This window comes from Culicoides brevitarsis, chromosome 1 (genome assembly GCF_036172545.1).
Source record: "Culicoides brevitarsis isolate CSIRO-B50_1 chromosome 1, AGI_CSIRO_Cbre_v1, whole genome shotgun sequence".
In the NCBI taxonomy this organism is placed as follows: domain Eukaryota; kingdom Metazoa; phylum Arthropoda; class Insecta; order Diptera; family Ceratopogonidae; genus Culicoides; species Culicoides brevitarsis.
The window spans coordinates 36,477,807-36,502,652 of NC_087085.1; the positions used below are offsets into that span (position 1 = coordinate 36,477,807).

Here is a 24,846-nt window from a genome sequence, read left to right on the forward strand (position 1 = left end):
AAATTGATACGTTTTGTTGGATTAATTATTTTCATCGGGTTTTTGTAACGGAGAGACGGAAAGAGACTGCGTGGGATAAAATTACACCCATTGGAAAATTGGAAGTGATTTTTACTTCAATTAACTCGTAAGCTAAATATTTGTCTTCGGAAATAATCATTTGTCATTAACTGGAGTAATAATGTGATTAAAAGTTCGTCGTCATAAAGATGATGTTTGTCGATTTGACAGCAAAATTTGTCGTTATAGAGATTCGTATATTGCTATAGAGCTTCATACTCACGTACAGATAGTCTCAGTACGAAGCTCTATAGCAAATATACGAATTTCTATAACGACAGTTTTCAGAGATTAGACTTTTCAAATCTCATGGTTTTCTAATTTTCTATAGAGACATTTTTCGTCTGAAGATGACACGTGCAGCTTTTGTCCCAATTATGATAAACTTGAACTCATGAAGACACTTGATGAAAGGACATCAAATAACGAGGTAACATTTGAAAAGCACAAAAGTCAGGACAAAAGTAAGTATAAGCTTGAACAGTTCTATTCAAGAAATTGAAACCAAAAAATTCCACAAAACTTGATGTCATTTGTTTCGCATTCTTCAACGTTTTTTGCAGAGACAAGGCTGGCACGTTTTTTGATAAATGGGAACAAATTCTTTAATTCAAGGATTTTGCTTTTTTTTTATCAAAAAAGAGCACGAAATACTGAAAAATGGAATTCAACGAAAAAGTAGATGATCCTTCGCTGGATAGACGTTCCGACAGCCAAATCAAAACGTTAGCTAATTTATTTGTTTTCCCTTCCCTTATTTACGTTAATGTTATGTGGATATTGATATGCCAAGGATCATATATTTCTTTTTTTCCGAATCATATATTATTATTACGTTTATCAAATGTGGATTAAGTTATAACCTATTTCTCGTGCGATAAAATCTAAGTAAAAGTGACACTGCACATTATTATTCAAACAAAATTATGTTATATCTTGTTATGGAAAACCTTTTTCGTCATCGATTATGACAGGAGTTATTATTGTACTTTTACTTGTCAGAAAAGTTTCTTCGTAGACGGTAAGCACTTTGACTTGTAACTTTGTGCGGCTAACAAAATCAAAAAATAAATTGTTTTAGTCTAGATTAGTTGTGAGGCCAGCATAAAAATCCCTTTTTCGCTTAAAGTGTATAGTCGAAAATACGGGGGATTTGTTACTACATTTCGTATTGGGGGTAGCAGCTACTGATGGTTCACTTCATAAATATTTATGATGCTAAAAAGCAACCTATTTCAGTTGTTGTGTTGGATATTTGAAATATATGAAAATCATACCCTTTTTCTCTCTGTGTTGGTATGTATACTACCTGACACGTAGCGCCGGAGACTGATGTGTGAGAACAAAACATATTGAAATATAAGTTATGGCATTATTCAAGCACGAACCAACATTTAAAGGCGGTTGGAAATCATAAATATAAACCTACACACATAAACAGAGGAAAAAATGCAGAAAAAACAACTTTCTATTATTAATATTTCTCTTTTTACGTTCTCCTTTTTCCCTTTTTCTCTCGGTAGCGAACCCTTCTGATGATTGCCCTTTGAGAAGGAAAAGGTACGAATTTGAGGATCTTAACACAGAAATTGTCAAGTAAGTAAAAATTTTTTTTTTTTTCAAATTCTAAAACAAGATTTTTCAGGCTTAATTCCAAGATGTCTAAACTAGAAGCATAGATTTTTCATCAGGTCAATTTGGAGCCATTTACTAAAAAAATGAAGCAAGTAGTAACACCATCGACTATAACTCAAGAGAATTTTTAGAGAACTTGAAAATGTATATGAAATCTAATTTTTCGTCGTACTAAATGACAAAACAAAGAACATAGAACACAAAAGCGAAAATAAGCTGATTGGTTAACATTATCTGTAAAAGACAATAACTCTTGTGCTGTGAAGGTGGATGAAAAATTTTTAAATTATGTTTTTTGAAAAGATCTTTTCTTTCTTAACGAGTCAGTACGGTTAATGGAGCATTCTTTTTGATGAAAAACGTAATTGGAGTGAAGAGTTCAAAAACCTTTTTGTGTCTTAGGGCTTTCATTATATAATCATCAGCATCAACTCTTGTGAAGGTGGATGAAAAATTATAAAATTATGTTTTTTTGAAAGCTTAGGCCCTAACGAGTGCAACGATACCAATTATAGCCATGGAGCATTCTTTTTGATAAAAAACGTAATTAGAGTGAAGAGTTCAATTAAACCTTTAATTATCAGAGCTTTCATTAATCCATGCTTGTTTAATCTAGATCAAAATCAAAAAACAGATTTGATCTTTTTTGAGGTGATAGATCAGAACATGATTTGATTTTTGATCTGATTTGCAAATCTAATCAAAAAATTTTTAACCCTCAACTATTTGGATTTGATCTGATCTAATTTTGATTTAAATCAATTTTTAGATCAGATCAAATCAAAAAAAGTTGAGGGTTGAAAATTTTTTGAGTTGATTTGCAAATCAGATCAAAAATAAAATCTTTTGTGATTTGATCTGAGGCATGCAAAATAAATCAGATCGTGATTTGATTTTTGATTTGATTCTTAGATTATTGATCTAGATTATACAATCTTCAAATTGTTGACCGAAGGTATCAATGTTGATATCGTTACAAACATTTTTTTTTGTATCAAAAAATAACGTAAGCAATTTTCCAAAACAAATCAAAAAAGTAAGCAAATTTACCCTTTACTAGCTCACAGGGTACATAACTTCTGTTTCACATGACATTCTTCAATATTTATAAGTTTGCTACTACTTTAATATGCAACATCAACAAAAAACAAACTATTGGCATATTACATTGTTTTGCTGTTACCTACGTACCTTTGATGTACTTGTTGGTACGTTTTAACAATATGCAAGAACACAACAAGGTCGATCTATTCATAAGGTTATTGACATGCGATTGATCATAAATTTTTCCTTTTGTTTTGTATGCAGCTTTTTATGTTTACAATCAAGACAATTGGAAATCAAATACTTGCTAACTTGCTAAATTATTTGAACATGAGTATTGCCATAGTTTCCGTTTAAGACAGGTCCGCCTTATCAAATTTACCTTTTCCATCGAACCGATCGAAGCGAATCGCTTAAAGAGAATACTATATGATAAGTGAAATGATAAATTGAATGAAATGTCTTCATATTATTTTGATTGTGCTCGGATTATCCTTTTTTTCCCATCTTATCTTTGTTTATTTTTATTATAAGAGAATGAGAAGACAGGCAGAGTGAATGAAGGTTGAGCACTTTTGTTCATTATGATGGAATTTTTTATCTCAGTTTATTTCTCTCTCTGTTTGTTATTGTTGTGCAGGAAATGTGACATGATTATCTCATTGTCCCCATCTTTATGATAAATGATAGACATGATGATCGCATAACTTAATGTACCTACGTATTTTCATGTGTGTGTCGTAATGCTTTTAGGTAATTAAGAAATTGTTTGATTAAAATGCCATATGGTCTTTTTTGTAACAGTTTCCATTAAATATTGTTGGCAATTTGGAAAGGAACTGATGATGAGGAGACAATTAGCAGTTTATGATTTTTTTTTTTTAGTTTAAAAAGTAATCAAAATGCTCGTCATTCACTTTAAGTGTCGGAAATTTGGGACTTTGATGAAGGATAGGAAAATGTCATACTTAACAAAGTATTCTTCAAAAAATTTTCAAAAGCATGTTTTCGTCATTTTTATGATGAATTATGATATCTCTTTTTTTTTCAAGGGCTTGTTAACTTTTTCAAGTAGCTTGAGAGTTTTATAATGAAAAGTGAAATTTGAATTTTAAAAATTCCTGAATAAAAAAAATTTAAATATTTTCAGAAAAAAGGATAAACATTAAAATATTTTTTGCATAGTGAAAATTTTTATAAAAGAGCAAGTAAAAATAATTTAAAAAAAAATAAAAAATCTTAAATAATGAAAAAAGAAAAAAAAAAATTAAAAATATTTATAAAAAAATATAAAAACAAATAATAATTTTAAAAAATAAAATAATTTCTAATTTAAATAATTTTCAAAAAAAATTAAAAAATTCGTAAAATAGGTAGTGAAAATATTTTTAAAATAAAAAAATTAAAAGCAAAAAAAATAATTTTAAAAAGTTAAAAAAAATCATAATTTTAGCAATTAAAAAAAGGAAAAAAAATATTTTTTAAACAGTGAAAATATTTTAAAACAAGTAAAAATAATTTTAAAAAATAAAAAAAAAATAATTTAATAATTTTCAGAAAACAGGAAAATTAATAAATTATTTTTTTAAATAAAAACCAAGTGAAAATAATTTTTTAAAAATTTAAAAAAAATCGTCTGGATTTAAAATTTATTTATTCCAATTAATTCAAACCAAGCAAACCAACTTAAAATAAATAAACACGATTCAGGATATTTTCTTGTCAGTAATTGATTCCGAGAATTTCAAAGCTAATTTGCCTATCAAATGATTTCCATCGAAAACTGATTTCTGACAAAATTTATGACAACAATTCTGATTGACACATAAATTACCGCACTGACCAAATTACACATGTATTTATTTACCGAGCAGTATTCAACTCAATTAAGGGATTGCTTACAACTTTTCTCCTTCGTTTTGCTTATCTCCTTCCGCACAACTGCGAGAAGTATTTATCTTACGATACAAACATCTTAATTAAATAAGAGAGAGAGATGAGAGTGTATCCAGTATTAATATTAATAAAGACCTTGTAACCTTTTTTCCTCGTTGTTTTGTTGTTGCTTTTTATTTACGGAGGACATTAAGGACAATTTTCATTAACAAAGGTGTCTCATTGTTTGTTATGATGTCTGAAGCTGTTAAAGCAAAAAAATAAAATGATACGAAAAAATTTTGTTTTGCATTTCTTTTGTAAGCAATTAAAGACGACGAAACACGAAGCTTTTATGCTAAGCCACAAAAGTACCATCATCATTTTAGCTGTACTTGGAGAATGATGACAACATGACAGATACTTTTAAGTAGTTAAGGAAATACATTAAACAAGATACAAAACCCAGAGGAAACAAGTGAAGTCATTAGTACCTTCGTTATAAATTTCGCTCACACACGCTCGCAGAACTTTGTGCGAGAAGGAAAAAGAAGACGAAGCAAAACAAAACAAATAAGAGGAAGAACATTCCTAATTAGTCAAGAAACAATGTCGCACATAAACACACGTGAACTTCGTTACTTTCGCTCTACGCGACTCTGGAAACGAAGTCATTTTCACACAAAACCATAATAATAACTACTGTGCGCATAAATTAGACCTATACATTGTTTACATAAATATTTTCACTCATTTGAACACCTGAGCAAATTGTTATACTTTTTTTCCTATTGTTTCCGCTCCTTGATTTCTTGAGACTTTTGTGGTTCGTGTTTATTTTAAATAAATTTTCTGCACAGATTTCTACTTTAAATTTTCATTTAAAATTAATTATTAAAGTGTATAATTAGTGGTTTTCACACTTTTAAATTCAATTTTTCAGTAAAACTTTAAAGTTTGTGGAAAATATTCATAAATAAAGTTGAAAAGCAGTTGTTGAAAGGAACAGTTTAACCGCATTTCAAAAAGTCAATTTCCGGGATTTTTTAAAAAATGTTCATGATTTTTCAATGTTGCGTTCGGTTTTTCTCTCATAGAATGAAAAAGTTCGGAAAAACTCGAAAAATTCGTTAAAAAATCGAAAAAAGTGTCAAAAAATTTTCTCATTTAAAAAATACACTTTGACACTTTTTTGATTTTTAACGAATTTTTTGAGTTTTTCCAAAGTTTTTCATTCTATGAGAGTTAAAAACCGAAATGGTTTCAAAAGATCATTTTGACATTTGATAAAAATTCACAAACCTGCTAATTCACGAAAAAAAATAATTGTATACGGCGTTACGGACAGACGGACAATACAATAAGACAAATACTTCAATTTTTCAAAATAAATTTGAAATGCAGTAAAAAAAAAAGCGGAATAAATTTCTCTATTGTTATTTACTGAAAATTCAAGAGAAAAAAAGATAAAATAGTTGTGCAGTTTTTTCTTTTATTTTAATTAATTTCTGGAATGAATTAAATCCTTCTTTCTTAAAGATTTTAACGACTTCATTCAATTCTAACTGAAATTGAACAACAAAAAAAAAGTATAAAAAATGGCAGCAATTCTTGTTTCGGAAATAAAATGCTTAAAGAATTACAAAAGAAATTATTTTTAGAGAATTTCACAGAAAAATGTCGCTTTGATTGTTGAATCTTCCTTCTTAGAATTGATTGAACGATCCATCCGGTTTTCGTTAAATGAAAGACTTTTTGTATGAAATGAGAGAATTATTGGAAAATTGAAGATAAATTAATGTCTGGAAAAATTTTTAGGAATTCAGAAAAATAAAATTATTTATTATTTAAGAAATTTTAATTTTTTTTACATTTTTTTCACATATTTTTTTTTCTTTGATGAGTCATCAATTAAAAAAAATTTATAATGGGATTTTTTCTTCGAAAACCATAAAAAAGAATTTTTTATTTAAAATTTATTAAAAAAAAAAATAGGAGTTTACTTTTGGCAAACCCCAATTAATGTAGAATTGTGCAACAAAGAAAAAGATTAAAAAAAATTCACATCAAAGTTGTGAAAAAAACATCCTGACTACCCTTAGTTAAACTTGTGCAATTTATCGAAGGCTAATTGGGAGTAACTTTTTCTCGTATAAAAGCCCATTTCACTGATGAAAAACTCACAGTTTCTCAAAGTTTCGCAAAATGAACAAGTTAATCGGAAAATTGAAAGATTTTTGGAACAAACCAAAAATTTTCGTTGATCATTTTGAAGCGCCCGAATATTTGATGAGATTAAGTGGCACAAATGTTTTTGACGCAACTTGGTATTGGAATGGAACATTGAGGGCAAAGTTGTCGTTTGTGCTGTTTGTGACTTTTAGTAGTTGCACAACAGTTTTTTCGTCACTTAGTGTGATACATCCATTCGATGATGACTTGGAAGATCGTTTGACGGCAACTATGGCTGCCTTGTGTGGATTTGAGGTTCTTGGAAAATCCCTGACATTTATTTTGTTTCGTGAAAACTTTCGGCAATTGAAGGATTTGGCGATCGAACATTCGCGAGAAGGATTACGAGGAAAGGATCACTTTTATAGACCGATTATTACGAAATATGAAAAGTATGGAAGGTAAGTAATATTTAATTATTTGCTTAATTTAAAAAAAAAATATATGTATATTAAAAATCGATGAAGGATAAATTAAAATTAAAAAAATTAAAAATTAAAATTAATTAAAATAAATTAAATTAATTAATTAATTAAAAATAAAAATTTAAATTTTAAATTATTTTTTTAAAACTTCGTAAATAAAAAAAAATCAAAATTAAAAAAATGTTGAAAAATTTTACAAAATTACAAATTTAAGATAAATTTATTTTTTTAAATTGAAAATTATTCACACAAAAATTAAATTAAAAAATTAATTTAAAAAAATAATAAAAAAATTATTAAAAAATTAATTTTATAAATTTAAATAAATTTAATAAATTAAAACTAAAATAGTTAAAGTAAATTTTAAAATTAATTAATTAAAATTATTAAAAAATATAAATTTAATTAATTATTTTTAAAATATACAAACTTAGCATAATTTTCATTTTTCTTTACAGATTTGTCGTTATTATGGTTTTTGTCAATTATTACATGGCATGTGCTGTTTTGATCTTATATCCTTTACTTTTCGGAAAAGAATGGATGTACCCAGTGAATATTATTATTCCAGGGCTTTAGTATGAAATTTTATTTATTTATTTTTTACATTTATTTTTTCTTAAAACTCCCTTTTTCAGTCCCAAAGCTTATCCTGGTTACGCAATAAACTATGTTAACATTTCTATCATGACATTTTGCACTGCATCAACTTTTGCAGGTAAAATTTAATCTTTTGAAAACTCAAAATTTTCATTAAAATTAAATTTTTTAGCATTTGATACGTATTTAGTTCTCCTTTGCCTCTACATGTCATCCCGTTTCGAGTTGTGCAGCGAATATTTTGACAAAATCGGCAGTTCAAAGTATTATTCGAGTGCCGAATATATCCATTACTGCTCTTTGTTGCACGCCAAAACAGTCGAGTTGTACGAATCTATGCAAGAAACTGTCGAATATGTGATCGGATTGCAGGTTTATTGTATGGCGACAATTATGGCAGCCAATGGCATCCTCACATTAATTAATCCCTGGAATTCGTATTATTTGATGATGATTTCGACTATTTTAGAGGCTTTTTTGTATTGCCTTTCGGCTGAAGTGATTGCTTTCAAGGCGGCAGAAGTGGCAGATAAGATCTACAATGCAAAGTGGTATGAAATTGATGATATTCGTACGAAGAAAATGTTGGTATTGGTCATGGCGCGTTCACAACAACCATTTTACTTGAATTTCAAGGGTCGTGCACTTTCATTGGAAGCCTTTACGAATATCATGAGTTTTGGTTTTAAGGTTTTCAATACTGCACGTAATTTTATTTAAATGCATAGTCGACATTTTTAATTATTTTTTTAATGAATTTTAAAAATTTAGATAAATTTAGCATCTTCATTTTTGTCAATATTTTAAAATATTTTATTTAATTTGTTTGAATATTTTTATTAATTTTTCAGTTATTTTTGAAAAAAAAATTAATGAAATTTTTTTTAAGAACTTTAAATTTCTTTCAAAAAAAAAAAGATTAAAAATTTAAAAAAATTGTTAGAAATTTAAACTTAATTAATTAATAACAAAAATAATAAAATTTATTTATAATTATTTTTTTTTAAATTTACTATTAATTTTTTTTTTTGTAAAAAATAATAAGTAATTAATTATACAATTTTAATTTATTTAAATCAAAAGGTTAAAAATTTTAACAATAATCAAGATGCGAGATTTATCTTAAGAGATAATATTCAAAGATTCTCTTAAAAATTAAAAAAAAACTTGTCCAATATTTTTTAGTTCTCTTAAATTTCCAATGAAATTTAAAATATTTAACTTTTTAGAATAATTTAATTTTTATTAATTTAAAATTAAAATTAATTAATTAATTTAATTTAGATTTTTTTTATTTATTTAAAATTAAAATTAATTTATTAAATAATTTAATTTCTTTATTATTTTAAAATTAAAATAATTTATTTTTAAAATTTTATTTCCTCAAATAAAAAATTATTTAAAAAAAAAATTTCGAGGACAAGTAACAAAAAAAAACAAAAAATTATAAAAATGAAGAGATAAAGTAATCTCATACAAAAAAAAAGATTATAAATATTAATATGTGTGAATATTTTTCAAAAACTTCACAAACACATCTTATCACACAAAAAAAATATTTTTAGAAAGCATCTAATTTACATATCGCACAACATATATGTAGAAAAAAACTATAAATAACCGCTTAACGGCACAAAACGCAAGAGCATCGGTGGTTCAGTGGTAGAATACTCGCCTGCCACGCGGGTGACCCGGGTCCGATTCCCGGCCGATGCAGAGGAAAAAATTCTCTTTTTTTTAATAAAAAGAAATTTATTTAACTTTTTGACAATTTAATTAAAATTTAAACAGTTTTCAAGTTAAAATTAGAAAAAGTCACGCACAGTCGCTATTTTTAGTTCATTAAAATTTTAATTGAACTTGTTATTCGCGAACTTGCTTTGAAAAATCCAATATAATTATTTCGATCGTCACTGTGTGCGTGGATTAATTGTCCTTCGCTTGTCAGTTTCAAGCATGAATTCCCAAAATAAATAAACCTCTGCAAAAAAAATATCAGAGAAAAAATTCACAGTCGATATTTTACATCATCATCATCATCAACATCGACGCGGAGTATATAAACGTCATCGCAGAAATATCTCGCTCACATACGCAAATTTGCAAGGATAAACCTGTGAATGTAATGTTAATCGATTTTTTTCAGCCAGGTAAATGTACCTAAATAGTATCCTGAATAATGAATGTTTCTGTGAGCGGAATGATATCCACGTACATCGTCGACGTCGTCTCTCGCCGCAACTACGACAGCTTCTACGAAAAATATGTAAAGCACAAAGCCCTAAACAATATGTTATGTCGATGATGATCATGGTTGTGGTTATTTCTTTTATACATATTTTATTCGTGTATGTGTGGATTTTGATATGATATCGTTTGCAAAGCTAGCCCGTATATTTTACCGACCGACGAGTTTTCAGCAAACAAACTGTCGATTGCGCTCCTCTAGGCATTGCAAGTAGCGTCAAAGTAGTTGGTTTTATATTGATATGCAGGAGACCATGAAACGGCAACTCTGCACGTTTGTTACGTCGACGTCGTCGTTCTTGTCTGGCAGCGTCATTGTGTTGCCATATGGCGGGAATTTTCGAAAATGTTTGTCTCACGAGATATGGAAATTTATCAAAAAGAGACTCAAAAATTAACTGATTTTTATTTGGTTTTAATGAACAATTTTTTTTATTTTTATAAAAATTTACTAAAATTAATTTTAATTATTTTTTATTAATTTAAAATTTAAAGTGAAATTTAATATTTAAAATTTAAAAAATGTTTGAAATTTAATTTTTATAAATTATTTTATTTCATTAATTTATAAATTTTTTTTAGAAAAATTTTGAAAAAAAAATAATATTTTTTTAAAAAAATATTTTTTTTTTAAATTAGAAATTATATTTTAATTATTAATTTATTAAAGAATGTTTAAAAAATAAAAAAATTTAATAAAATAAAAAAAAAATAAATCAGAAAAAAATTATTCAGCCGATGTAAGATTAATTTATTAAAAATTAATTAATTAGAAAAAAAATTATTCAGAAAATCTTAGATTTTAATTTGATGAATCTTTTGACCAAAAATTATATTCATCAAAAACTGATTAGTTTTTAATTATATTTTTTAATAAAATTTCATTGTTGAAATTAATTTTAATTTTTTTTGGGTTTTTTCGTACAAAAAATATAACTATTATAACTATAAAAATATTATAATAAAAATATAAAATTTTTTCGTACATAAATATAAAAAATAAACTTAATTTAAAGGCATGAATTAATAAAAAAAATATTTTTTTAAATTTTTGTGGAATTTTCGTAGTTTTAAATATTTTTAATTTATAAAAAATTAATCTTATAATTCTTATTTTTCAAAAATTCATTTAAATAATTTTTATTTTAAAAGTGAAAAAATTTCAATTATAAAATTAAAGCTAAATTTAGTAGTAATTTTTAATTAATAAATTTAATTAAATTAATTAATTTTTTCCTTAAGAAATTTAATAGATTAAAAAAATTAATTTTTTACTTAAAATTATTTTTTTTATTTATTTATTTATTTTATTTTTTTTTTATTTTTTTTTTTTTTTTGAATAAAGTTTTAAATAATTTTTTTTAATTTTTAAATAAAAATTAATAAAAAAAAATTAAACTTTTAGATGAAATTCACCTTTTTAAAATATTTTTTAATTATTTTTTTTTTTCGAAACACAAATTCTTTACAATATTTCAAATATTTGACCTATTTATGCAATTTTATCCCCAAGTAGACATATTTTCAGTCAGAACGTAAACTTTTCTAAACTAACTAATTCACTACAGGTGTTGACTTTACCTGCGCATTCAGCAAAATTAGCATCATTGTTAATTGTAATAATAAAATGTTCAACAACGACGACGACAAAAAAGAAATCTGTGTAGGCCGCTCCTTGTCGTCATTGTCTAATTTTAATGATTATTACAAAAAAAAAAAAGAAAACATCTCCCCGAGGAGAATTTTATAGAAACTACAACAAAGAAGGTTGTTGGACATATGACACAAGATGTACTTTCGCTTTGCCAACCATTGTTGCCTTTTGTGCCTTTTTGTCTTTTTGACAGAAAATTGTAATGATAATAAAATGAAGAGAGAAAAGAAAAGCTGGAATGTAACAGACACCGAGCTCCGATGAAAATGAAATAAGAAAGATGATGCAGTCGTCTTGTTGCGCGTTTTTTATTATTCTTAAGGAAATTTGATGTTGAATGTAACTGATAAATGTGTGTCTAGTTGCTTCGTCTACTTTTCTCTTTTTTTATTGGATTTTTTTTTTATTTTATTTTACACTGTCCTCATTTTTTTTTTGTTTTTGTAAGCCAAGTACGAGCCACACAACAGCTGTAAATTGTTGTCTCTTCCCGTGTGACAGTGTTTCATGGAGTCACATATTTTACAAAAAAAAAAAAAAAAAAAAAAAAATTAGAAGAGACGAGAAAGTGAGTGTAAACACAAGAATGGCGCGACCGCGTTTATGTTGGTCTTTTTTTATTTTATTATTTTTCTCGTTTTTTATTTATTTTTATACTTTTATCTTTTTCCTCGTTGTAAGTACTTTTTATTGTTGTTGCTACGTTGTTGGCTCGCAGCACTCCTCCTCGTTATTTAATATTTTTTATCCCATATTTTGTTCTCTCTGTTTCGCTTCATATTAAAAGCCCTATTATTTCCTACTTATTTTTCACCTTTTTTTTTGTGTTTTGTTTATTTGTCGTAAATGCGCGCGATGGACACTAAACATCACGCAAAATAAAATAACACCGCACACTAATTGCCATTTAAAAGCATTATTAACGACCATTAAATGTCAAAATATTTTTGCTCCCGTTTTTTTTGCTGCTCTACATTTTTCGCAAGGAAGGCACAATTAATTTCAATTTTTCCTTTAATGAAGTGGAATTGATAAAGTGACTAAATAAATGACGGGAAAAAATTACTATTATAAATCTAGAATAAAATTGGATTTTTTTTTGCCCATTAAAAAAGGCAATAAAAAGTTTTTTTTGTTTTATTTTAATTTTATTTAAATAAATAAATAATTAAAGTTGAAAAAAGTTTAATGAATTTCAAATTCCACAAAATAGAAATTAATTAAAAAAAATAAAAAAAAAATATAAGTGTTTATTTTATTTTATTCACCAAAGTTGTAAATCAATATCTGCCACAAATACACACCTACACAGACACAGAAAACAAAAAGAAGCCAGAATTCTTTGCAGTGTACTTTACAGTAGTAACAAAAATTGGAATTTAATGAAAATTTCAATAAAAATAAACCTATTTTCATGCGAATAAATTTATTTTCATAATATAAAATGTAAACATTGTAGTTGAATGAAAATAATGAATCGCGCGAGTAGATGCAAAACGAAGAAGAAAAAACGACGCATACACAAATGGCGGCGTACAAACATTAACAGTTGTTCCCAAAAGAGTGAAAGACAAACAAATATAGTGTTCCATTTGTGAAATATGTAATAAAAAAGTCTCAGCTGAAAAACTGTTTATTTAAGCGAATCCGAAAAATTTATCGCAATGTGTTAAAATGTGGAAAATGGTACAATAATATGAGTTAAAAATATTTTTTTTAAAGATAAATAAAAATTATTGTAATTATTTACACATGAAAATTAATTTTAAAATTGATAATTTCAAGAGAAATTTTTTTGGAAATTATTTTTTTTTAAATCTGATATTTTTTAATTAAAAAAAATTAATTTATATTTTTTTTATTTAAAAAATTAAATTTTTTTAAATATTATTAATTTAGGTACTGTAGCTATTTAATTTTTTTTTTTTAATTATTTAATTAAAATATTTTTTAAAATCAATACTTTTTTAATTAATAATAATTTAATATAATTTTTTTTTCTTAACTTAAAAGAAAAAAAATCAATTAAATAATTTAAAAAAAAATAATAATTAAATTACCTAAATAATAAAAATATTTAAAAAAAAATATTTTTTATAAACTTGTAGATAAAAAAAATATATTTTTTTTTTAATTAAAAAATATCAAAAATAAAAAAATTCTCTTATACTTATCAATTTTAAAATTAATTTCCATGTCTAAACGATTACAAAAAATTTGTATTTATCTTAAAAATTTAAAAAAAATGTTACAAAAAAAAATAAAAATCCTAAGAATCAATTATTTTTTTGTTATTTATTAAATTTATTTTACAGACATCCTTGAAAAGTGTCCTTTAATTTAATTTTATTTATTTTTTGTGCAACGAATTTTATACGTGGGTTTTTTTTTATTATTTTTCATTATTTACAATGTGGGCGCAAAATTAAACTGTTTTCATCCTTCTTTGATATAACTAACAAAAAATAAAAATATTTGACAAATTTTTCACGAGACATAATTTTTTTTCATAAAGATCAAAAAAAAATGAAAAACAATTTAATATTTTTTTTTTAAATTTAATAGAATAACTTTTACTCGGAATCAAAAATTTGTTTGATCGCGATTAATTTTATTTTATTTGTCTGAAAATGCTTATCAAAATTTATTTTATTTATTTTCATTCATTATTTTATATTCGTTGTTTACAGAATAGATTTATTATTTAAATAAATATAAATCCACAAATAATTATTTATTTTTAAAGTTAAATGAGAAAATTGTTGAAAAATACTTAATTAAATTTTAATAAATCTTAAAGCCTTAATTAATTAAAAAACAAACTTCAATTTAATGACATTTAAAAGAAAAACTTTTTCAAACAAATAAAATTGAAAAATAAATTAAGATCCTTTCTTACCTTTTTTCGTTAACAGAAAATTCTAATTCACGAAATGTAACAATGAAAATAATCCTCTAGGATATTTTAAACGGGACACTTATATAATCAATTTTTGCCACTGTCGATTTAAGTGCTTTCGATTCATTGAATTTGAATCATTACTCAAAAAAGTAACACTAACTGCTCGTTGTTACACACAAACTTTTTTATTGCGCTTGTAATGACTGTGATAAAATGAGTAACTTCTTCTTTTATTTTTTTTTCGTGTGTTGATGATGATGTATTTATTATTTTGATATTATTTTGTGTAATAATTACATTTAATTTTTTAAACAAAAAAAATTCGTTAAAAAAATTTTTTTTTTGTTTAGGAAATGATCACTTAATTTTCCACAGACAAAAAGTGAACTATTATTATAACTGATTTTTATCTATTGTTTGCCCTGTGACTGGTGTATTGTATTCTTTCTATGTTATTCCTCACACATATTTTTTTTTTTTTGCTAAATCTGTATGATGTGCTATACTTGTTATTTATTTTTTTATCGGTTTTTTATTTGAAAGGTTGATCTGACATGAATCAAGTACCGAATACGACTGTACCTTTGCTCGCATTTCGTGATCAATTTATACGTTTTGGCGCGCATGGCAAACGAAAAACGGTAAGCGGCACGAATGGAAGATCGGCTCGAGTGTGTTGGAAAGGAGGAGAGAACACCTGTGTACGAAGCCAGAATTGCAACGTATACAAACCACGTACGTACGTGTATCATACGCCCATAGAGGTACGTGTGGCTGTACGAGAAGATCCTATTTTTCACCCTTTTATTTTTCAATGGGTTTTTGTTCAATTGTATGGAGGCGCACACCGCACTAATATAAACGTCGTTAGATGAAAAATGTCGTGTGCACGAAGACACTTTGTTTGAATATTATCATAATAGTGGAAGAATAGTGTAGCAAGGATGTGTCGTTCTCGTCATGCGATGACACAACCGGGTGTATGTTTGACTTATGTTTATCAACTTCCCTTAATGTTCTCCCTTTTTCGCTCTCTACGGATGAAAAACGGATGAGATTGATCCTTTAAGGGAATTTTTTGATCTTTTGAGGGATCAATTTCATGCCTTAAGAAGTTTTTGATCCCTTAAAGAAGTTTATTTAGCTGAAGGGATCAAATTGACCTCTTAAGCTCTAAAATCAATTTGAGAGCTTATGAGGTCAATTTGATCCCTTCAAGGAGTTGAATAAGAAGAAATCAGTCAACCTGAAGGGATCAAATTAACCTCCTAAGCTCAAAAATCAATCTGAGAGCTTATGAGGTCAATTTGATCCCTTCAAGGAGTTGAATAAGAAGAAATCAATCAACCTGAAGGGATCAAATTGACCTCTTAAGCTCTAAAATCAATTTGAGAGCTTATGAGGTCAATTTGATCCCTTCAAGGAGTTGAATAAGAAGAAATCAATCAACTTGAAGGGATCAAATTGACTTCTTAAGCTCAGAAATCAATCTGAGAGCTTATGAGGTCAATTTGATCCCTTCAAGGAGTTGCAAAAGAAGAAATTATCAATCTGAAGGGATCAAATTGACCTCTTAAGCTCTAAAATGAATCTGAGAGCTCATGAGGTCAATTTGATCCCTTCAAGGAGTTGAATAAGAAGAAATCAATCAACCTGAAGGGATCAAATTGACCTCTTAAGCTCAAAAATGAATCTGAGAGCTTATGAGGTCAATTTGATCCCTTCAAGGAGTTGAATAAGAAGAAATTAATCAACTTGAAGGGATCAAATTGACCTCTCAAAGTATCAGATATATTTTTCAACTATGAGAAGAGTTAAACATATACCTTAAAGATTCAATCTTACCCGTTTTTCGTCCGTAGAGCTGGTTGTGTATGTCTTTCACAAAATCGTTTGTGATTTTTTTTTCTATTTCTCCTCGGTAAGCTTTTCTACCTACAGCATACGATGAAACCGGAGAAATAGAAAAGATGAAAAATATAAAGGCAGGTTGTGTACTACGCGCCAAAGAATGAATGGCACGTCAAGAAAAATACCTACTTGCACAAAAAATTTGCATCCTGACCTTATTTTACGTGACTGACACACATTGCTGAACAACAGAATAAAAAAAAAACTTTCATTATTAACGGCGACGCTCGCGCTGCCACATCATATATCACGAGCTAACTCATTTTTATTACTCATCATCTGCCAAAGTGCCTTTTTTCAATAAGAGAGCAATAAATATAAATCGCACTTTTCTTATTATTTCGTTTTTCGGTATATTTTATCAGGCACGAAAAAAAAGTACTTTCGTGTAATATCATTATTTTTTCGCATAGACTCCTATCTCGTCGTCGTCACCGCACGAAAGAAGAGAAGAGAAAAAAATACACAAAATAAAGCTCAATTTATTGTAAAACAAAACAAGGAAGACGCGAATGTTTTGGGTGTGTTGACGTCGTTCAGCGGGAAAAATAAAGAAACAAGGCACAACAAACAATAATAATAAGATTCGTTTTAATACAACGAGGAAAAAAAAATACGAAAACGAGGAGATGTGATGATTGTGCAGTAAATAGAAGAAGAATTGAGTCAATAGAGAGGCAGGCAGTCAGTATCATTCACGAATTTATATTTTCTTGGAAATATGTTAACGCAGTACAAATTCTTCGCTTTTACTATTTTTGCTGTTTATTTCGTATTTTCCGCGTAACAAGCCGAGAGATAGAAGGTAGTGCTCTGATATGATAATCAGCTATTTTTAACATGGGACTATTTTAGTAAATAAAGTGGAATTCTCCCCCGATTGCTTTTACTCGCAGTTTGCGCGCGTGTTGAATTCCGTGAAAAATGATTTAACGAAAAAAATAAAAGTATATTGAAATTGACGGAAGTGATGATGTTGTACCGGGCGGCTCCATTTGTTGCTGTTTTTTTTTCGTTGTAAAAGTGAAGTTAATTATATTTGATTTTTTTTTTATTTTTAAAAAAGTTTTAAAAGGTTAGTGAAAAAAATTATCTAAATTTAATATTTAATTTTTTTATGTCAAAAAAAAAAATAATAAAATAAAACATTAAATTAAAAAAAATAAAATAATTGAGATTTAAAATAATTTAAAAAAAAAATAAAATTAAAGCCTAATGAAAAATTTATAACAAATCGATGTTGAGTATTGAAAAAATTATAAAAAAAAAATTAAAAATCAAAATAAAATTCAATTAAACTTTTAAAAATCATTTTTTAGTAGATGAAATTTATTTAAATGTCATTAATATTTTTTTTATTTTAATTATTGATCAAAAAAATTTCCTCTACTATTAAAAAATTATTATTAAAAGTTTAAAATAAAATTAAAAAATCAGAATAAAATTGAAATAATTTTTTAATAGTAGAGGAAATTTTTTTGATCAATAATTAAAATAAAAAAAATATTAATGACATTTAAATAAATTTCATCTACTAAAAAAAAAAAGTTTAATGAAAAAATAATTTATAATGCAGAAAAATTTAATTTTTTGTCATTTTTTTATATTTTAAATTGATAAAGTTGAAAAAAAATATTTAAGAAAAATATTTTTTCGCTAAATAGAAAATTTTTAATTAAAGTTTTTTCAACAATTATTTTTTTTTCTTTTTTCAATCGTTAAAAAAATTCAACCCTTATAAAAATAAAAATTAACTTCACGCTTTTCTTCTTTAATTTTCTACTTTCTACAACTTTCTTGCAAACGACAGACTTTTACAATCAAACAATATCGACTTGTTTCATGACTTGTGTGATTTACCATTCTTTTTTTCCGCTTTTTTTTCTCGCTCGACCATTTATGGATGAAATTCATTTTTATTTTCCCACCTGGACATTACATATGCAAGGCATGGCTCGTTTGAACTAGATTCAGTCACGTTTAGATTCGCACATACACACTTCGATATTTTTTTTTTCGTTGTAAATGGAATAAGGAAGTCTTAGGAAGGAACACATGAACGACAAATCTGCATTTACATCCTTTGATGAAACCATCCGCGTCATCGTCGAAGTAAATTCTATTGGCTACAAAAAAAAACGAATCGTTGGCGGCGACGCTTTTGAACATTTACTCAATATTGCACAAAAGGAAAAAAGATGAAAAAAAAAAGTAAAGTGATTTAGATTAACTCTCAGAATTTTCTTCCGTTCCTATTTTTTCTTTTTTTTTCGACAAAAGAAGATAGTTTGATGGGTTTTTCGACAAAAACGAGAATTTTTCTAAATTTTATTTCTGGTGCAACGAACTAATAAAAAAAAACCTTTTAACCGAAAATTAGTTTTGTAATAATTTTTCAACAATTTTCAACAAAGGCAAAAAATCTCTTTGCATGTAAAAATAAAAGTCATTACGACTCAACATCATAAATGTCAAGATAAAATGTAAGAGAAAAATTCAGATTTCACTTCCTTGCTAACCAACAAAACAACTTGAAATTCACTTTTAGCACACTTACACATGCTTAGCACTTTTGTGAAAGAGATTACAAGAGCTCATTAAAGAAAGTAAGAATGTTCTGTGTTAGCGAAACACCTCTTGATGTTAGAAAGCAGAAAAAAAGTAGTGAGAGAAAAAGGAAACGAGTTTGGAAAGTGTTCATGAAAAAATTTTTTGAATGCATTTCAGCCTGTTTTTGCTTCTCAAAAAAAATTATTTAAAAAAAATGAAAAATTTTATTTAATTTATTAATTAAAATAAAATAAATTTAATTAAAATAATTAAAAAATTTAATTTAAATTAAATTTTTAATTATTTTCGACTTTCAAATGAAATAATTTAATATTTTTGTTTCTTATATTTTTTAATTTAAAAATTTTCAATTTTTTTATTATTATTATTATTTTTTTAATTAATTATTATTTTTTTTTTATTTTTTATAATGTTTTAAACTTAAAACTAAATTTTTATTTATATTTGTTTTTTTATGATTTCCAATTTTTCCTAAATTTTTTACTTAATTAATTAATCTTTTATTTAAATTTTTTTTCTTATTTTTTATTAATTTTAAAAATAAATTATTTTAAAATTTTTCGTTTTATTAATTTTTCAAAATTTCTAAAATTTCTATTTTTTTTTTTTTTTTTGAATATGAGAAATTTATTTAATTTTAATTTTTTAAATTTAAAATTAATTACTTTTTTATTTAAAATTATTTTTATTTTTTCATATTTTTTTATTAAATGAATTCGACGAGAAAAAAATGAAAAAATCATAAATATTCATTTAAAAAATTATTTTCTAAAAAAAAATAAAATAAAAGACGTATAATATGGCGAATTTTTTCAAAAAAACATTTAAAAATGCTCAATTTTCAGACAAGATAATCATGATGAAATTTTCTCGAACGAACATGGAAGATAACAACACAATCTCTGTCTGTTTTTTCGTTGTTCCTCCTCGTGTTTATTTATGATTTAGAAAAAATACATAAACTTTGATTTGGGCCAGGCACGAAAAAAAAAAATACAGAAAAGCAAACGGAAAAGGATTTGACCGGATATCAATAATATTTTCTACTCTTTTTTTCATCCCGTAGGTAAAACTTGTGCCAAGAAAGGTACCAAGCCGTAATGAATTCGGAACGAAGACCCGATATTTTTCTCGCTACAACAACGAAAAAAGGGTGTATTTTTTTTCTTCAAATAAACGTTTGTTCCGAGAACTCATTTACACTCGTTTTGTGTCACATTCGCACGTTCAGGGAACAAAAATACATTTTAATCTCATTACTTGATTTTCATTCTGCCGCTGCACGAAGCCACTCGTACATAAAAGGCACCTCAATTTTTATATTTTTAATGGAATCTGACAACGCCGCGCTGAAGAAGACGAAGAAAAACGAGGAAGGGGAGTAAATGTTTCTTTTGATTTTTTTTGTTGTGTTTTACAAAAAAAAAAAATAATTTAGAATGATGAAAGAGCGACATGTAAGAGAGTATGTCAGTGTGGTAAAAAGTCATTTTCGCGAAAAGTGGCAGAAAGTACGAAGAAATGTTGCGGGAACCACTTATTACGTTTGAAACAGAAAGTACATTGTTTTATAAATTTTTAAAGTAAAATATTTTAAAAAATATGAATTTCTGCTCTCGAGCGTTTCATAAATGAAATTTTAAGTGAGGGATATTTGGTTCAGTTAGTTTTTGTTAATTTTTATTTTTTCTTTGAAATTTATGGAAATTAGCTTCTTGGAAGGGTTAAAGAGACCTTTTTGTGGAAAATTGGTCATTTTTTGTGTATAAATAGAAATAATAAAGATTTCATGTGAATTTTTAATGAATTGAAAAATATTGAAGAAATTTTTGGTTTAATGAAAATCATGTAAAGTAAATTTAAATTGTTCTATGATTTAACATTTTTTTTCATTTTCATAGATTTTTAAAAAATTTCCTTAACTTTTTGAATTTTTATATTTATTTTTTTTTTAAATTATTTAAAGAATAAAATTATAAGAATAATAATACTTAATTTATTTTAATTAAAATTTTAAAAAATAAAAAAAAAATCAAAAATTTTATTTTTATTCAAAATTTTTAATGAAAATTATTTATTTAAAAAAAATATAAATTTAAATTATTTAAAATAAATTGAAAAAATTAAAAATAAATTAAATTAATAAAAATTAATAAAAAAAATAAATAAATTAAAATTAATTTTAAATAATAATAAAACTAATATTGAAAAAAAATAAAATTCTTAAAGATATTTTTACGAAAAAAAATAAAATTTAAAAAAATGCTCTATGAGTAAAACTTTTGATATCAAAAAAAAACTATAATATAGAAAAATTAAAAAAAAATTATTAAAATGTCACGAACAAAAATAGAATTAGAAATAAATCCATTCTACAGCATAAAAAATCAAAAAATATTCGGGAATAATTTATAAGAAAATTGGTTCACCTTCCTCAATCATCATAAACAGAAATCGATAAATGTTTCATTGTATGACAATCTTAAGCCAGTACGTGCTTCCTCTGTACTTTCTACGAACAAAGACACCACAAAAGCCAACAATAATTCATTGGATTCTATCCTATCCCAAAATATGACAATTTTAAGGTCATTTCAACCGAAAATCTATGCGATAGAAGGGCGATAACAGTTTCATGTCTAAATACACGTTCCCCGCCTCCTTGTCTAATAATGCGTCTTTTTCGGGGTATAAACATGATAATTGGTCCCAAGAAACGTTGCTTGCTTGTCTCTTTGAAATAAGTTCAAAAGGTCATACGAACCGAAAACTAAAATTATTGTCTTATGTCCAATTTTTTTTTTCTGCAGTGCTTTCTCTGTTACCCACTTGTTAATTTTCTAATGAAATATTTATTCAACCAAAATTTATTTTTCAGCGCACGTGAACAACAAAGGGGTTGAATGGTCAAACAAAAGGTGCACAAAAGGAAAATTGAGTGAACGAGGTATTCATGTGTTAATAACACCTTAAACGTTGTTCGACCAAAAATTTTGTTCGTCATAAATTTTGACCGGTACCAATTTCTGGCTTGTTTATAAATAAATTAAAGATGCGGGTTTACTGTTTCAGCAAAATGTAGTAAAAACAGCGGCAGAAACACATTGATGAGTGACATGCAACGTGCAGATAATTTAAATCAATTCACTGAATATTGTCCGCTTTTAATGATATTCAAAGACGAGGATTTTGAAAGTTGTCGCGAATTTTATTAATTAAAGCGCATTTTAAATTTTTTTTATAAAAATTTAATTTTTTTTTTATTTATTTTTTTTTATTTTTTCATAAATTAAAATTTAATTTATTTATATAAGATTTTTTTTCCTTTTGTAAGAGATTTATTTCTCTTAATTTATAATTTTATTTTATTTTTAATATTTTTTTCTAAATAAAAATTTGTTTGAAGTTGAAGATTTAGTTTTAGACATTTTTTGATATAATTTTTATTTTTTTTTTGTATTTATTTTTTTTAATAATTTTTTTCAGATTCATTTTTCAAGTTACTTTATTTATTTATTTTAAATTTAAATTTTCATATTTTCAAGCTTTAAAATCATGAAATAATATTCGAAAAGAATTTCGTACTTTTATTTTAAAAATTAATCAAAACTGATGAAAATAAGAAAATATTTAAAAAATATTTTTTTTAATTAAAATTTTTTATTTTATTTTAATTTTAATTTTTTAATTTTATTTTATTTTATTTTATTTTATTTTATTTTATTTTATTTTATTTTATTTTATTTTATTTTATTTTATTTTATTTTATTTTATTTTATTTTATTTTATTTTATTTTATTTTATTTTATTTTATTTTATTTTATTTTATTTTATTTTATTTTATTTTATTTTATTTTATTTTATTTTATTTTATTTTATTTTATTTTATTTTATTTTATTTTATTTTATTTTATTTTATTTTATTTTATTTTATTTTATTTTATTTTATTTTATTTTATTTTATTTTATTTTATTTTATTTTATTTTATTTTATTTTATTTTATTTTATTTTATTTTATTTTATTTTATTTTATTTTATTTTATTTTATTTTATTTTAAAAATTGTTTTTTCAGACAGACTTTAAAACGCTCATTAAACAATTTATTTTTTTTATTTAAAAATTTTCAAAATCCCATAATGAACATAATATGTTTTGTTTTTAAGGTATACCAGTTTTACCCTTTTTCTATTGTCCATACCTGAAGAGATAAATAGAGATAAAAGTGTGTCGTCGTGTGTCACCATCCTCGAACTATTTATGACACACACACTTCACATTATGTTCGTTAAATGCGTTTAATTGAGTAGAAAATTTGCTCAACAATTTATTTCATGATAATAACGATAATCTTAACGAAAAATTATAAATAAAAAAAAATTGTTTGAAACACACACGATTTAATTGGAAACTGTCCGTGTCCTTTTTCCAACCTTTTTGCAAGGCGGCAAGTTACTCAATCATGTGTGTGTGTCTTTTCGAGAGTAATTTTCTCTCTCAAATAAACAACAATATTGATGCACGATCAAAGGTATTAAAAAGGGGTAACACGAATATAAACAAATTTTTAAATATCAATCAGTTAGCCTGAACCAGAAACTTTGTCTTCAAGAACCAATCACGTCGGAAATGTCGATGGCTTCATCATCGCATGTATGAAAATCCATCGGTAGGTTATAGACAAACTTTAAATATTCATGTGGTTTCTTACTTTTTACTCCTCTCCGCCACTCATACATGATCAAGTTGAGGATTCGAAACATTACGAAAACAAACAAACAAAAAAACTATTTTGATCGGTCGATGTTTTAGCACTCTCATGTAAAATATGCTGCGGGAAGTTCATGTTTAGAAAGCAAAAATATTTGCGAGATATGAAAATTAGGTATACAAAATTGTGCATTGGGGAAAAATTTTAGAATGTGAGTTGGGTTCGACTTTTAAAATGTGCATTGGGACAAAGTTAAGAATAATGCTACTATGAAATGTGATTTGGGGCAACATTTCAAAATGTGTATTGAGTTAAAATTTTAGAATTTGCATTGGGGCAATACTTTAGAATGTTCACTGGGATGCTATTTCTAAATAAATATGAATTAGGTAAAATTTCTGAATGGATATTGGGATGAAATTTTTATGCCCCAAGGCACATTTCAAGATTTCCCCAATGAATATTTTACAAAAGCATCCCAATGAACATTCTATAGTTTTGCCCCAATGCACATTTTTAAATTTCAACCCAATGGAAATTCTTTAATTTTGCCCCAATGCACATTTTTTTGTCATTTTGTACTTATCTCCCTAAATTTCATACCTCGCAAATATTTTTGGCTTGCAAAACATGAATTTTTCAAAATGTAGAAGAACAAGCCATTTCATAAGGTTCAATAAATAAATTATGAAAGGAATATTGTCAGTGTTTAAATATACATTGCTTTAACAATGTGAGTCCACTTCTCGCTCTCTCGCTGCAATATGGCTCCAACATAAATTTTACCTGAAAATTTTCCACTTGTTTTGTTTGCCGACTTGCCGAGCTGGATGGATGGATGGATGGAGTGAAGTACGATGGCATCATAAAACGAAAAGTAAATGCATAATAAAAGACGGATTATACGAATATTTTAATTATGCATGAGGTTTTCATGGGATTATTTGTGCGCTTTTTTGCTCCTCCTTCACCTCTCCGTC

The 24,846-nt window shown here is 25.7% G+C and overlaps 2 protein-coding genes and 1 non-coding gene across 3 annotated transcripts in view; 2 read left to right on the forward strand and 1 right to left on the reverse strand.

The window, feature by feature from the left end:
• Nucleotides 1–15,232, reverse strand: part of LOC134836750 (1-phosphatidylinositol 4,5-bisphosphate phosphodiesterase epsilon-1-like) — a 75,542-nt gene extending 60,310 nt beyond the window's left edge. The window contains exon 1 of the mRNA XM_063851956.1: nt 14,672–15,232. The gene's annotated coding sequence lies outside the window, so the exon portion shown is untranslated. The remainder of the gene's footprint in view (nt 1–14,671) is intronic.
• LOC134837753 (odorant receptor 22c-like) lies at nt 6,820–9,983 on the forward strand. The gene is made up of 5 exons (XM_063853138.1): nt 6,820–7,247; nt 7,730–7,849; nt 7,910–7,989; nt 8,044–8,577; nt 9,871–9,983. Exons 1-5 carry the CDS (start codon nt 6,820–6,822, stop codon nt 9,981–9,983), a joined length of 1,275 nt encoding a protein of 424 aa, XP_063709208.1.
• On the forward strand, nt 9,517–9,587 carry Trnag-gcc (transfer RNA glycine (anticodon GCC)). Its single transcript has one exon. It is a non-coding gene; the product is annotated as a tRNA-Gly (tRNA).
• Nucleotides 15,233–24,846: the final 9,614 nt, after the last annotated feature.

Excerpts from the sequence above, each read along its gene's own strand:
- LOC134837753 (XM_063853138.1), top strand. The coding sequence starts at position 6,820 with ATGAACAAGTTAATCGGAAAATTGAAAGATTTTTGGAACAAACCAAAA. Across the intron at positions 7,248-7,729 it reads AAATATGAAAAGTATGGAAG|ATTTGTCGTTATTATGGTTT; the intron begins GTAAGTAATATT and ends TTTTCTTTACAG. Across the intron at positions 8,578-9,870 it reads TAAGGTTTTCAATACTGCAC|AGAAAAAATTCACAGTCGAT; the intron begins GTAATTTTATTT and ends AAAAAATATCAG.